Raw genomic sequence first — 15,793 nt, 5'->3', positions numbered from 1 at the left:
TATTGGGTGTAACACTGACATGTATTAAGTGAATCAGATTATGTTTATACATAACTTTTTTGCTCTCACCAATTAAGACATGCTTCCCAGAAAGATATGACTTGTCTCCCTGTGCAAAATGTATATTCTTCTCTATAAAGTTCAATTATATTCTTTTTATAACAGAATTTGTAACCTTATGCAATGGATAAACTTAGTAACTTAAAAAATATGACAGCACAAATCTGACTTAAAACCCCCCAACAACTCTCCCTCTTCCCCAAAACTACATAATACTACCTATTTCATTTGCTTAAGAGGAGGGTGAGGAAGAGAACAGAGACTAATACATTCAAAATAATAATGAAAAACAAAATTACAAATATAAAAGTTTTAACTTTAATCAAAGTGAAAATTGTCAGTATCTATACCCAAAAGATATTTTGCCTGCTCTTTGGAGGCTTCACAAACTATACTAGATATGTTCAAAAGCGAGGTAGTTGTGTTAGTCTGTAACTGGAAAAACTTAATGTGTTGTTAGACTATGTATTGTTTAAGTTTATACTAGAGTAAATGGTCAAATATAGTTAAACTGATTTCCCATTGGAGGAATACTAATGACATTTTTATCTACAATCAGAAAGGTCAAAAATATACACCACAAGCTATAAAAATCAAGCTATGTGAAACACTAAAATATGAATGATGCTCACTGGGAAGCCCATGTCTGTGAGCTGTTTTATCAGACGGTTCATGATCCAGGCCTCATCTTGCTTACTAGATGTCTTCATGCCCTTGGTAAAGAAATTGAAAAGAAAATTGTCTATTTTTCATATTTATAGCAATGTGACACAGCTATGACAGGTTTCCCCTATTAATACTATATGTTGCTTCAGGTTGTATTTATAACACATTCATGAAACCTATACCCCCTCCCCCCAGTTGCCTGTTTCCATAACTGGTATTCTTCAAGATGTGTTGCTCCTGTCCATTCAACATAGATGTCACATGCACCGGTGCTGGAAGATTTTCCCTTGGCCGTACCAATAAGGGAGCTGGCTCAGGTGCCTCCTGGAATGGTGTGCACATGCCACGCTACATAAGGGGCCTATGTCCTCTTCTACCCTCAGTTCCTTGTTGCCAGAAAACTTGACAATGGGGAAGGAGGGCAGAATATTGAATAGACAAGAGCAATACATCTCAAAGAACATCAACTAAAGAAACAGTTAACTGTCTTTTCTTTGAGTGCTTGCTCATGTCCATTCAACATAGGTGACTGGAAGCAGCATTTCTGGTGGTGAGAAGAGTTTAAGGACATGCTAACTGCAAAACAGCTTTCCCGAAAGCAGCATCCTCTCAGGCTTGTTGAGTAAGGGCATACTGCATTGCAATCTCTTGGGCTATGTCTAGACTGCAGGCTTCTTTCGAAAGATGCTCTTTCGAAAGCATCTTTCGAAAGAGCATCTTTCGAAAGATCGCGTCTAGACTGCAGGCGGATCTTTCGAAAGAGAAATCCGCTTTTTCGAAAGAGAGCACCCAGCGAGTCTGGATGCTCTCTTTCGAAGACGGCCTCTTTACATTGAAGAACGCCTTCCTTCGAAAGAGGAACTTTCGAAGGAAGGCGTTCTTCCTCGTGAAACGAGGTTTACCGCCATCGAAAGAAAAGCCGCGTTCTTTCGAAATAATTTCGAAAGAACGCGGCTTGAGTCTGGACGCAGGGGAAGTTTTTTCGGGAAAAGGCTACTTTTCCCGAAAAAACCCCTGAGTCTGGACACGGCCTCGGATAGGGACATTGGTGAGGAAGGCTGTAGAGGAGGCTTGTGCTCTGGTGGAGTGGGTCCTGATGAGTGGAGGTGGCTTAGCACCCACCAGCTGACAGCATGTTCGAATGCATGAGGTTATCCAACTGGAGATCCTGTATGTTAATACCAAGAGCCCCTTCATTCTTTCATCATGTGAGACAAACAACTGGGTCAATTTTCCCAATGGCTTCACTCTGTCAATGCAGAAAGTGAGGGTCCCGCAGACATCCAAGGTATGCAGTTGTCTCTGCTCATTGTTCACATTAGGTTTCAGGGAGAAGAATAATGGGAGGAAGATGTCCTGACCTATGTGGAAGGTTGAAACCTCCTGAGGTAGGAGGCAGGGTGTGGTCTTTAAAGAAGACAAGTTATGTGGGTTCCAAAGCCAAGGTCTGCAACTTGGAGACTCTACTAACTGATGTAATCGCCACCAGGCAGCCCACCATTCAGGAAAGGTATAGAAGGGAGCATATGGCCATGGCCCGAAGGGCAGTCCAGTAAGCCTAGAGAGGACCAGGCTAAGGTCCCAGTGTGAAAGAGGGTACAAGCTACCCAAGACCTCTCCGGAACCTTTCTGTCATGCCATATGAGAATACAGACTGGCCTTGTATCTGCAGATGAAAAGCTGAAATTGTTGCCTAGTGCACCCTGAATGAATGCCAGTGCCAGGCCCTTCTCTTTCAAATGGAGAAAATAATTAAGGATGGTCTGGACAGGAGCCTCTGTTGGGGAGAGACCTCACACCGAAAATTGAGACCACTTGGCCACATGTCTGCCTGGTTGCTGGCTTACAGCTGTGGTGACCAACCAATTTTGAAGCCATAGCTGCTATAGTGTGTTGGACACCACGGGCTTACAGGCTCCCAACAGGACCTGCTGAACCACTTGCGAGCAAGACTGTTCCTCCGTATTCAGCCATGGAGCAGCCACACTATGAGATGGAACAATAACAGACCCGGATGGACAGTGATCCTGAGAGAACAGGTCCAGGCAGAGTGGCAAGGGACACAGGGGGCACACTGCGAAGCCCATAAGAGGGGCAAACCAATGCTAGTAAAGCCACACCAGCAAGACAAAAATGACCTTCACCAGGACCTTGGCCATGAGGGTAATCAGAGGAAATGCACAGAACGGGTCACTCGACCACAGGATGAGGATGGCATTCAGCAGGGATCCCGCAGTCACTCATTGTCTGGAGAAGACGCTGTGGCACTTTGCATTCTGTGCTATGGTGAAGCGGTCCACCTGGGGAATGCTCCACTTAAGAAAGAGCATGTCCTGTAGATGGAGAGCCCATTTGTGGTGAGAGGTGATTTGCCTGCTCAGCTGGCCAGCTAAGAGATTCCGCATTCCCAGAAGATGGTTGGCCTCCCAGGTAAATGCTGTGCTGACTGCAAAAATCCTGGAGATTCCTGACAGAGCATGCTGATCAAGTCCCCCCTCGATGGTTGACATAGATGTCATGACCATATTGTCTGTGGAGCTCTGGACCACTCTGCGTGTCAGATGAAAGAGGAAGACATCACACATCCTAGAAACCACAAGTAGCTTTTTAACATCTATGTTGAGGGATGATTCCTATGTGGACCAAGTACCCTGGGTATGGAGATTGCCAAGATGGGCACCCTAGCGCAAGTCCAATGCATCTGATACCAGTTCAATTGAGTGGGTAGGGACACTGAATGGTACTCCTGCTATAGCATTCTCGTGGCTCATCCACCAGGTGAGAGTGTTAAGGACTGGGGCATGGTCCAGGGGGACCACTGGAGGGGACCCGCAACAGTTTCATCTAGTGAGGAGGAGAAAGAGGCCTGCACTGGGGTACGGAGGGAGGGCTCTTTGGGACCTAGGAAGTCTGAAGACTATGCCTCTACTGCCTGTTCCACGTAGCGTGTGGGAGCCTTCGAGACTTCTGGTACTGGAGGGCATTTAAGCCTTGTCTACACTATGAAAATCGACTCTCCGGAGGTCAATTTTCTAGTGTTTGATTTAGCAGATCTAGTGTAGACCCCCAAATCAAACGCTGAGGGAAGCCCTTACCAGTGACCTATTCTCCTGAACTGTGAGGCGTAAAGGAAGCCGACAGGAGTGTGTGCACCTGTCAGTCGCCCAGTGTAGACACTGTAGCGTCTCAGCTTAGGTAAGCCGAATCCAGCTATCCATTTTGCATAGCTGTATGATGTACCTTAAGCCAATCTGCCTGTTCTACTGTTGACCAGTTCTTAGGGGAAGAGGCTGACTGTTGTCACAGACATACCAGCTACTGACCACGATACCTGGGAGGGCAGGGGAAACCCCCCTGGGTCACAGGGGTACCATGAAGATGGCTAGGCCTGCAGCCACTGAGCAATTTAGTAATCCATCTGCAGTAGAGAGGGAGTTGGATGAGATGCTTGAGTAGGAGGCACAGAAGATTGGTCTGAGGCCAGGCTGACAAAATGTGTGGTGCCAGGAGGATCATGAACGAGAGCTCATATTGCCATGGTACCACACACTGTCCACTGCCAGGATGCAAAGAAGTGAGGAGAATGGTTCCCTAGAGAACATGGACTTCTGGGGGACCCGTGGTACAGTATTGGGATCAGTACTGATGAGCCAAAGAGCAGTGCTGTGAAGCAGTGTGGGACCTCCAACCCCTGTGCTCCTCATGGACATGCTGTGGGGAATCTGTGCCAGCACCTTGTCTGTTGAAAGATGCTCAGATTGCAGAGGGTACCAGTCCTGAGCGAACTGTGCATACCAGGAGGCATATGCCTCAGAAGACTGGTGCCAAAGTCCTGCAGAGCCCAACTGTGAAATGTGAAACAGCTAATGCTGAGGCGAGCAGGTTCCAAGCACTGTCACTGGCAGCAAGAAGGAACTGAGGATGAAGGGGGCCAGAAACATCCTATATAGGCATATGCGTGTCACTTCAAGGGGGCACCTAAATTGGTTCCCCTACTGGTACTGCTAAGGTAAAATCTTTTGGAAGCAGTGCATGTGGGGAGCACACATACCTACATTGAATGGACATGAGCAAGCACTCCAAGACTAACAGGATACAATGACACAACCCTTCTCTCCAGAGGATGGAAAGCAGATTTTACCTCATCTGATCAGGTGCTGTAAACAACCACAGGATGAGTTTCTTTAGTCTAGCACTCTCTGGTCCAGCAACATCTATGGTCCTGCATGCTTTTAGTTAGCCAGAAGTCCTCTTCTCATGGGTGTGGTGGTCAAGTTTACCATGGTCCCATAAAGTTTGTTTATAGCCACCAATCCTGGCTTTCAGTGTTCTGTGCTGTTATTTAGCTCCAATTTACCTCAAAATGTCTTCTAAAAGCCCAGTAAGCTGTGGAAATGTTCATAATGCTGCTACATAATATTGACCTCCAGTGGTTTGGCAAATTCCCTGTTTCGGCACTGGTCAGGTCCTGAGAGTGCCGGACTAGAGAAGTTCAACCTGTACTTGTTATCTGCCTGATACGTCTTTAGAAGAACTTTGGGTAACTTCTCCACTTCAAGACCCTGCAGTGCAACTCTCTAAAGGTATGTCTACACTACCCCGCTAGTTCGAACTAGCGGGGTAATGTAGGCATACCGCACTTGCAAATGAAGCCCGGGATTTGAATTTCCCAGGCTTCATTTGCATAAGCGGGGAGCCGCCATTTTTAAAACCCCGCTGGTTCGAACCCCGTGCAGCGTGGCTACACGGGGCTCGAACTAGGTAGTTCGGAATAGGAAGCCTAGTCCGAACTACCTAGTTCGAGCCCCGTGTAGCCGCGCTGCACGGGGTTCGAACCAGTGGGGTTTTAAAAATGGCGGCTCCCCGCTTATGCAAATGAAGCCCGGGAAATTCAAATCCCGGGCTTCATTTGCAAGTGCAGTATGCCTACATTACCCCGCTAGTTCGAACTAGCGGGGTAGTGTAGACATACCCTGAATTACAGAGCACAAATGTTAAATAGGTGGGATGATAATATAAACATTGTGATTCTGAATCAAACCAGTGGTTCATCTAGTATATCTGACAACTATGAAATAACCTGCTCACAAGCAAAGCTAGTCCTGAAAATTAAGAGGCTAGCGCATGTCCTGAAATCCAAGGTTTTATATTTCTCATTTAAAAATGTCTAATGTAACTGTGGATGTTTTCTTGTTTAAGTTTCATACTGGTTAAATTTTACTCTGTTACCACATCAGTTCATGACAAAAATTATACATTCCCCCTTCAGATGTAGGAGACAAAGCAAATTTTTTTGCTTATGAATTACGCTGGACCATTTCTTAAAATATCACCATTTATCTTTTTCCAATGCAAATGAAAATGTTTAAGAGGTCACCAGTATGATTTTTTTTATTAATACTTTAAAAGATCTTCAAAATACATAGACTTCCATGAAATTGGGAGCACTATAAAAGTGAACTAAATTATTGTAGCTTCTATCCCTTCCCCCCAGGGAATATTCTGCATGTTAATGCAACCCAGAAACAGCTGTATTACTGCAAAAGACTAGCTAAATTTGCATTCAAGGGAAAATATTTTGCCTATCACTTAATATTTCAGGCCAGATTAATAACTGCTTTTACTTTAGCTGCCACTACAAGTGTATATAAACCCATTTCCTACAGTACTGCACTCATTTTCACCACTGATGATCAGAAACTTTCATTCAATTTCAGAGTATTAATCTTATACAGATAGTATGTGAGACATTTAGTGCTAGAAATGCTGCACTCTAACCCTATTGATTTTTTACAATCCATTCTTATCATTGTCCTACCTTTTGAAGTCCTTTCTTTGGGACATTTCCCCAAGAATTACAGGAGGAGTTATTCTCTTGTGAAGCAGTATTATTCCACATATCTCCTTCTTCATCTTCCCACTGACTAGTACTGAGGTTCACTTCATCCCCACCACTACCCCAGCCTTCTTGCATAGATTTAGAAGCTGGGGGGGAGGGACACAGAAGAGGGGAAAGGAAACATTTCTGTTACTTTTCTTTAGACTTTACATCTTTTAAAATTTACATGTACATCCATCCATCCTGTATTCATTATCTTAACATCTGATTGTTTTACAGAATTACACAGGTGCATCATATGGTTTGAATAATATTAATCTTTGGTTCTCTTTCCTAAATCTGGAGCAAAGGGATAAAATGTTTTCATTATTACTGTGGGAAAACTGCAAAGAACAGAATCTTGCTTTTTTACTCTAAAGGAAGTGACATTTTGTAATCAATCCAACCTCTTGGGGAACAGGGCTCAAAAGTCATGAAGTCACTAAAAATATATTTTCTCCTGATCTCATGAGTCATACCCTTTTAGTTGACAATTTTTGTTATTCCTAATGAACAAAGATTATAGTTGTGAAGACAGAAACAAAGCTTAAGGTAGCCTGAGCCAAACCTAACAAGAACCCTGAGGATTAGGACATGAACATGGATCAGTTGTCCTTTCCATTGTTGCTCAAAAGGTGAAATGTCACATTTTTAATCCTCTATAGATTTTCCAGAACTTCAATTATTTCAATGATTTCCAATATGTTGTAGGAGTACATCTCATAAGTTATAAAATAGCTCACTATAGCCAAACTGACATTCTACAAGATGAGCTGTGGCCTTCAGGCCAACAGTAGATAAAAGAATGTTTATCTGCCAGCTGATGCTATTTGGGAATCCCCTATCAGCAGTAAACAAACCAGGATGACTTAAGGATGTGAACTGTTTTGATGATTCAAAGGGATATTCCCTCTCCTACCAACATCACTGGTGTCTTGTTTGAGTTTAGCTGCTTTTCATACAGGTAATGATCTTAATTATGAACTTTGGGATAGCACAGTCAGCATTTGAGGAGGAAGAACAGAACAGTGTGATCTGTGTAATGTAGGTCTTTGAGGTTTGCTATATTCAGGATGTTAAGGAGTGAGTAAATGAGCAAGTACATGATTAGTTAATAAGGACCCACTGAGGCTCTGCAGTTTAAATGTAGTAGAAGCCGGGCGTGCGGGCAGCCCAGCTCCTACTACATTTAAACTGCAGAGCTGCAGTGGGGGTAGGTCTGGGACCTGGCACAAGCAGTCCTGGCTCATGCTGGGTCCGGACCACTGCGACTTTGCCTTTTAAATGTAGTAAGAACAGCTGTGCTTCTGCCTCCCTTGAGACACTTCCCCTTTCCCACACCGCAGAGACAGTGCTGGGGGGACCAGCTTTAAAGCCGGCTCTCCCAAGCACTGGCTCCTACTCCCCACCCTTGCTACCTCTGATATAGAGGCAGTGGGGTGAGGGAGGAATGCGAGTAGCTGACCGCCCTTTCACACCATGCACACATGCGCACATACACTTGAACCCTGAAGTTCAGTACAGTAGCTAGATTTTTTTAAAATGTTCTACTAAATGGGACAAAATCAGTGCACACGCCGAAAGAATTGAGATAATTTACTGATCTGAGAAAGTGAAAGTTACACATTGATATTAGCTTGTCTTTGGTTATAACGCTGCTCTTTTTCAAACCATAGCAATTTGAAATGCAAAAAATGGCATGGCAGAGTAAACTTGATTGAAAAATATACAAAAGTATAGATGCTATTTCCAACATTTTCTATTCTACTACCCAATGCTATCACAACAAAGCCAATGTGTGAATTCACCTGGCTTGCACAGTGCTGGGGCAGCAGCTGAAGAATTCGCTCTTCCATAGGTTCCTGCTGACTCGGTAGAATTATCTCCCCACCCTGTACCACTGCTGGGGGGTTTCCCCCATGCTGAAGTGCCATTATCAACTGCAGCAGAAGGGGATGAGGGCTCTCCCCAAGAAGATTCAGTCTTCGTGTGGACATTAGGCATCTCCCCCCAGCCTGCTGAAAACAGAAAGATAAACAGTTAGCGCTAAAGGAAAAAAAAATGGAAACCAGTGAACCTCTTAGAATACAATTTCACTTACATCTATCATTAAAATAACTTTTTTGTTGTGAGCATAAAGTAGTGGGAAGACAACACACAAATAAATAAATTAAGCACAAATAAAATCAATCTGATTTACTCAAATTTCTTTTTCTTAACTGAACTTCATGATATGCATTTGTTAAAACAGAAAAAAATATTTTCTAACAGCAGAAAAGAAGGTATTCAAGCGTATTCATATTGCTATACAAATGTACCTCAATTCTGATCTGGATATACCATTCTCCTTCCCAGATAAATCAGCTCCTCAAATGCTGTGTTTCTTTAGATCATATTAACCTGCCTCAAAATGCAAGTAAAGTGGTTTTGTGTTTACACCATGCTACTCAAAAGTTGTACAGGTAACTGAAAATATGAGGAGGAATCTCAACTAGAGTTGAACTCAGGGGTGCACTTTTTAAACCAATTAATTTTAAACTTCTTTAGTCCCCTTAACCAGACGGTCATTCATTCTTTCTTGTGCTCCAGAAAATAAATACTATATTTACCCTAGCTGGCCACATTTAACCTGATTATGTATTTCATCTGTATTCCAAAATGTTTTTTATTATGGGGTTGCAAGGAAGTGCATTTCTTTCATATTCCCTCAATCACTGAGGCCCTGTGCTGTAACCAACATCCTTTCACACCAGGACTAAATAGGACTGCAACTATATGATTACATTAAAATTAGTTGAAGGGATTGCTAATACAAGGTACTATTCCCAACCAAAGTGGTATCTATATTAGTATCTTAATATCTTTCCTAGTTGAAAAGTTACTTATTCAATTTTTTGTTACATATTTGTTCAGTGTACATATTTGTGTCAGCGATCAAGAAACCAACTTAATCTAGAAAGCAAAACAATATGTAGACAAACATAGCACCTATGGATTCTCTTGGAAAACTGAATTGCTTGAGCTAAATTCCCAAAAGATACATTGAATGATGTTTTTACTAGAAATGGAATGCAAGTCAAGATAAAACATACACAATGGCTACGTCTAGAGTAGCATAATTTTCCGCAAATGCTTTTAATGGAAAAGTTTTCCGTTAAAAGCATTTTTGGAACAGAGCGTCTAGATTGGGACGGACGCTTTTCTGCAAAAGCACTTTTTGCAGAAAAGCGTCCATGGCCAATCTAGACGCGCTTTTCTGCAAAAAAGCCCCGATCGCCATTTTCGCGATCGGGGCTTTTTTGCGGAAAACAAATCTCAGCTGTCTACCCTGGCCCTTTTGCCCGAACGGGAGCAGCATATTATTTCCGCAAAAAGCACTGATTTCTTACAGTAGGAAGTCAGTGCTTTTGCGGAAATTCAAGCGGCCAGTGTAGACAGCTGGCAAGTTTTTCTGGAAAAGCTGCTGATTTTCCAGAAAAACTTGCCAGTTTAGACACAGCCAATGAGTAGTATTCATAACAGGAAGAATATTACAGAGGGACCACCAGTTGTTCAAAACAGCTGATGGTTCCCTCTAGGCACCGCATACCCCTGGCAGGGCAAGGATGGGGGGCTAAGACTTCACACACTCCCACACCTGCAAGACAATCAGGGTCTGTGGGTAGGAGAGGATGTGAAGTCTCCTGGCTCCGTCCCTTCCAGGGCAGCCCATGATCACTTCTGAAATTCATGAAATGGTTTCTCTTAAAAAATTATTGCTCACCCCTGTCTTACATGCAACTGAAACTATAGTACATGTTAAAAAGGAGGGGTTCCCCAACTATTTTTTCTGCCTCCCCCACATTTGAAAATATTTCAGGTTATGAAGACTCCCCTCCTGCCCCACACTTGGTACTTGTTACCTATGAGCTCTGTGTTCTTGTGGAGCCAGAGCATAATACTCATGGAAGACCCCACCACTATCAGGTGTCTGCTTGAACCAAAGACAAAGCAATGAAAAGACAGAGGAAGACACTCCTAAACCACTCTGGACAAGAGTCACAGAATTAAAGAAAGATCTTTAGCCTCATCTGAATCGAAGATAGAATACAGATTGTGACAAAGTCCCTTGTTAGGTCCCCATGGGTTTTGCGCTTCTTGATGGTTTTGTGTGTGTCTCAGAGACTCACGGTGACCCCTTTGTAGCCTTGGGACTTCCTCAGAGGCAAGGGTCCCTGCTTATTGAGTCATTCTCATCACAGGCAAGTTCTGAGTTGGGGAGGGAGTGGGGGAGGGGGGAGAGAAACAAACCCTCTTTTCCTGGCCTTTGGTCTGTTCCAGTCTCCCTGGCAGGGTAATCCTCCAAGGGAAGGGAGCGGGGGTGTCCAGGCACGCCCACTCCACTAGACTCTGGCCCAGGGGGCCTTACAAGAGGGGCAGCTAGCAGGGCTTCTTGCCCCACCCAGCAGGGCTTCTTGCCCCACCCTAACACCACTACCTCTCCCCAGACCACTTCATAAGAACGGCCGTACTGGGTCAGACCAAAAGTCCATCTAGCCCAGTATCCTGACTGCCGACAGCAGCCAGCACCAGGTGCCCCCGAGAGGGTGGACCGAAGACAATGATCAAGTGATTTGTCTCCTGCCATCCCTCTCCAGCCTCTGACAGACAGAGGCCAAGGACACCATTTTATCCCCTGGCTAATAGCCTTTTATGGACCTAACCACCATGGGTATGTCTACACTACCCTCCTAGTTTGAACTAGGAGGGTAATGTAGGCATACCGCACTTGCTAATGAAGCCCGGGATTTGAATTTCCCGGGCTTCATTTGCATAAGCGGGGAGCCGCCATTTTTAAAACCCCACTGGTTCGAACCCCGTGCAGTGCGGCTACACGGGGCTCGAACTAGGTAGTTCGGAATAGGAAGCCTAGTCCGAACTACCTAGTTCGAGCCCCGTGTAGCCGCGCTGCACGGGGTTTGAACCAGCGGGGTTTTAAAAATGGCGGCTCCCCGCTTATGCAAATGAAGCCCGGGAAATTCAAATCCCGGGCTTCATTTGCAAGTGCGGTATGCCTACATTACCCCGCTAGTTCGAACTAGCGGGGTAGTGCAGACATACCCCATGAAATTATCTAGCTTCTCTTTAAACTCACTGCTTCCTTCTATTATCTTCCACCTTTTACCTTGGGCAGGGTAGCTCTACTCTGTGCCTCTGCAAACTCTCTCTCTCTCTCTCTTCTGCCCTGGGAGGAAACCTTTTATAGGGACCCAGAGGCCTTAACTAGCAACAGGTGCTTAATTAACCCCTGTTGCAGGCTGACTCCTAATTAGGCCTCCATTGTCTGCCCTGATTGCCTTGCTGTGTTCAGTTGAGTCTAACTGGGAAACAAGAAGGCATAACCCACCTCCCAAGATAGCCTTTTATAAGATATTTGCAGTTCGCAGGCTGTGGTCTGCCACAAGACAGACATCTATATTAGTGATAGAGATGTAGCCGTGTTAGTCTGGTGCAGCTGAAGCAAAATGCAGGACAATGTAGCACTTTAAAGACTAACATATTAGCATACAGAATGGAGGAACAGCACTTCCAAAGCAATAACTGCACTAAACTATGAGATACCAAAAGCAGAAAAGCACTGCTTGGTGGGAAATCTCTGCTCCAGATGTTAATAAACCCATGCCTGCTCACACCCAAATCAGTAATGATCAGACCAATTTTAGTAACAGATCCTCTACTGATATCCAAAATACCAAAACTGCCTAATTGCATTATGAGCTCTCTCAAGGAACACTGCCCATAGTCAGGAATGATCAGTTTCTATTGTCTAGTCTAAACAAAACAACTTTGGAATATTCCCTTGAACCATCTGTTTACTAAGGATGTTAAATTTAGATTAATTGGCTAATTGAATAGTCAATGCAATTTACATCAACTATTCAATTAGTTGATAAGGGCATCTTTGCCTTTAAAGTGGCTGTTGCAATACTTCAAAGGCAAAAGCACTGTGGGGAGCACAGGGCCAGTGGGGGACTCAAACAGTCCCCCATTGACCCTGTGCTCAGCAGGGGACTCTGAGTCCCCAGCTTATCCTGGGCTTCATGTGGTGCTGGTACTTTGAAACATGTCAGGGAGCCCGGCATCAGCCTCTATGCGGTGTTTCAAAGCAGCAGCACTGCATGGAGCCCGGGGTCAGCAGGAGTCCCCAACTGACCCCTGGCTCCACACGGTGCTGCCACTTTAATGCCATGTGCAGCCTGTGGCCAGCTGGGGATGCGGGCTGCACACAGCGTTTCAAAGCAGTAGATCCCGGGCTCCACACAGCACTGATGCTTTGAAACCCCCACTCCTCTTCCTTCCCGCCCCCCGCTGCCTCTTTCTGATGAGGCAGCAAAGAGGAGGAGAAGTGACTAGTCGTCTACTGTGTTGACTATCCGATAAGCATTTGTTTATCAGATATTTGACTAGTCTCTACTGTTTACTCATAAAGAAATCCAGTGTTCCCCATAACTATTGTTTTGTCCCAACAAAAACTCCTACCATTGCTCAAGAAAAGGGATGTGATGCCTGCATCTAGAGTCTGCATCTGTTCCATTGGGACGTCATCTTCTCCTGACTGATCGTGCTAGGAGCTTTGCTCTGCCTGTCTCCAATACTCTGGAACCCCCAGCTACCATCACCATCTAGGAATCCAGATGAGTTCAAACTTCATGGAGTCCTGAGCTCTCTCTCTCTTGCCTTCCTCTCTTTTTCTCCCCTCTCTTTAGGTGCAGCCTCCCTACCCTGTCTTATGTGATCAGTTATGGTTTTCTAGCTCAAGCATTTGTAATCCAATTTAAATTAGCTTTAATATTGTAACTGTTTTCTTTGTGTGGCTCCCCTTTACTATTACCTACAAATAAATAACTTTCATTGGTAAGCTGGTTGCTTTCTTTTCTTTTCCTCTCTCTCTTACTATTTCCCCCTTCAGGGGTGTGGTTTTGGCTTCCCCATTCACTCTGCAAAAATGCTTCTTATACCTAAACCAAAGATCCCTGTAGCACCCCAAAATCCCATGGGGTTTGTTCATCCAGTAGATTACTAGCTGAATGGTTATGGTGTGAAAGCGGATACAGAGAGATGCTGAACCTGGGGGCATATGACGGTGGCAGCTTAAAGTGCTGTTAAACCCAGCCTACTGAGTCCAAGGGCACATAAGGGCTTGGCATTGCTGTGCAACCCAGGCTACTGAGTCCAGGGATATATAAGGAATTAGCCTGTAAGTGCTGATTAAACGGTTCACTCAGACATGCTGTGTTAGTGGATGTGAATATCTGTGTTTGTCTGATTCCAGAGTGGGAAGAACCCAGTCCTGGGGAACATAGTTCCCATGGAAGTGCTTCACTGGGAAGGAATTGGCAGCAGGGTGACGTACAACTCCATATGAGACCACAAGTAACACAAGCAGCACACTGAGGGTACATCTAGACTACATGGCTCCGTCGACGGAGCCATGTAAAATAGTGTACTCGGCATAGTCAAAGAAGCGGGGATTTAAATAATCCCTGGTTCATTAAAATAAGAATGGCTGCCACGCTGTGCTGACGATGAGCTGATCCGGCACAGCGCGGCAGTCTAGACACAGTGCGGTTGACAAGGGAAGCCTTTGTCGACTGCTCCGGTATGCCTTGTTGACAAAGGCTTCCCTTGTCAACCACACCATTTCTAGACTACCGTGCTGTACTGGATCAGCTGATCGTCAGCACAGCGCAGCGGCCATTTTTATTTTAATGAAGCAGGATTATTTAAATCCCCGCTTCTTTGACTATGCCGAGTACACTATTTTACATGGCTCCGTCGACTGAGCCATGTAATCTAGAAGGATTAACCTTCCCCTCCCCCATAACAGTAATCCTAATAAATGAGCATACCCTAGAGCAATAGGCAAATCTGGAAACATGCTGGTCATATTTCAAAAAAAATCTGCTTAGACAGAGGTGAGAAGACTAAAAAGAGATCATTTATGGGAAAACCTGAGCATATAGTGAACCTGTTTTCTGTGATTTCATGACCACCTTCTCTTACAGAATAGTATTTTACTAGGATTTTACAAAAAATCACAAAATAATTAGATCACATGAAGCACAATGATGAAAAGGTATAGCACAGATCAATATTTGAATATATTGATTCAATCCCATTATGAGCAAGCTGCCATCCAATATAATATGCAAGACTAGTCTACTATATATTTGAGAGTGTTTGTCTGTGAGGGAGCGAGTAAATATGTGGGTATGTCTAGACTGCATCCCTCTGTTGGCAGAGCGATGCAGATTAGGCATGTCGACATTGCAAATGAAGCGGGGATTTAAATATCCCGTGCTTAATTTGCATAAAAATGGCTGCCACTTTTGCCGACTCAGCACTTTGTCGGCAAAAAGAGGCAATCTAGAGGGGGATCTGTCAACAAAGAAAGCCTTTTTCGACTGATCCCTTATGCTTCCTGCAAGGAAAATGGCTTTCTTTCTCGACAGATCCCCCTCTAGATTGCCTCTTTTTGCCGACAAAGTGCTGTGTCGGCAAAAGCGGCAGCCATTTTTTATGTAAATTAAGCACGGGATATTTAAATCCCCGCTTTGTTTGCAATGTCGACCTGCCTAATCTGCATCCCTCTGCTGGCAGAGGGATGCTGTCTAGACATACCCTGTGTGTCTACGGCTGTGTCTCCAGACTGCATCCCTTTTCCGTAAAAGGGATGCAAATTAGACACATCTCAATTGCAAATGAAGCGGGGATTTAAATCCCCCCTGCTTCATTTGCATAAACATGGCTGCCGCTTTTTTCCGGCTCGGAGCTTTGCCGGAAAAAAGCGCCAGTCTAGATGCGGATCTTTCGGAAAATAAAGCCTTTTCCAAAAGATCCCTTATTCCTCTTAAAAAAAGGAATAAGGGATCTTTCGGAAAAGGCTTTATTTTCCGAAAGATCCGTGTCTAGACTGGCGCTTTTTTCCGGCAAAGCTCCGAGCCAGAAAAAAGCGTCAGCCATGTTTATGCAAAGGAAGCGGGGGGGATTTAAATCCCCGCTTCATTTGCAATTGCGATGTGTCTAATTTGCATCCCTTTTACGGAAAAGGGATGCAGTCTAGACACAGCCCGCATGTTTAAGAACTCCTCCTACAGCGTTCTCTTATAACTTAAAGCAAGGTAAGGATTTGGTTGTGCCCCTACAATC

General features: G+C 44.4%; 1 protein-coding gene across 7 annotated transcripts in view; it reads right to left on the bottom strand.

The window, feature by feature from the left end:
* TNRC6C (trinucleotide repeat containing adaptor 6C) overlaps nucleotides 1-15,793 on the bottom strand; it is a 344,243-nt gene that overhangs the window by 100,343 nt on the left and 228,107 nt on the right. For 6 of the 7 annotated variants that reach the window (XM_014573581.3, XM_075903557.1, XM_075903560.1 and 3 more), the window contains 3 exons: nucleotides 8,413-8,622; nucleotides 6,545-6,711; nucleotides 693-773 (listed from right to left, as the gene is read on the bottom strand). In XM_014573581.3, the coding sequence (XP_014429067.2) occupies nucleotides 693-773; nucleotides 6,545-6,711; nucleotides 8,413-8,622 (458 nt within the window). The remainder of the gene's footprint in view (nucleotides 1-692; nucleotides 774-6,544; nucleotides 6,712-8,412; nucleotides 8,623-15,793) is intronic. The other variant, XM_075903558.1, reaches the window with a different exon arrangement.

This window comes from Pelodiscus sinensis, chromosome 20 (assembly GCF_049634645.1).
Source record: "Pelodiscus sinensis isolate JC-2024 chromosome 20, ASM4963464v1, whole genome shotgun sequence".
Classification (NCBI taxonomy): Eukaryota; Metazoa; Chordata; order Testudines; family Trionychidae; genus Pelodiscus; species Pelodiscus sinensis.
Note: the sequence above shows the minus strand (reverse complement) of the source record. Positions and strands in the feature narration are given on the sequence as shown.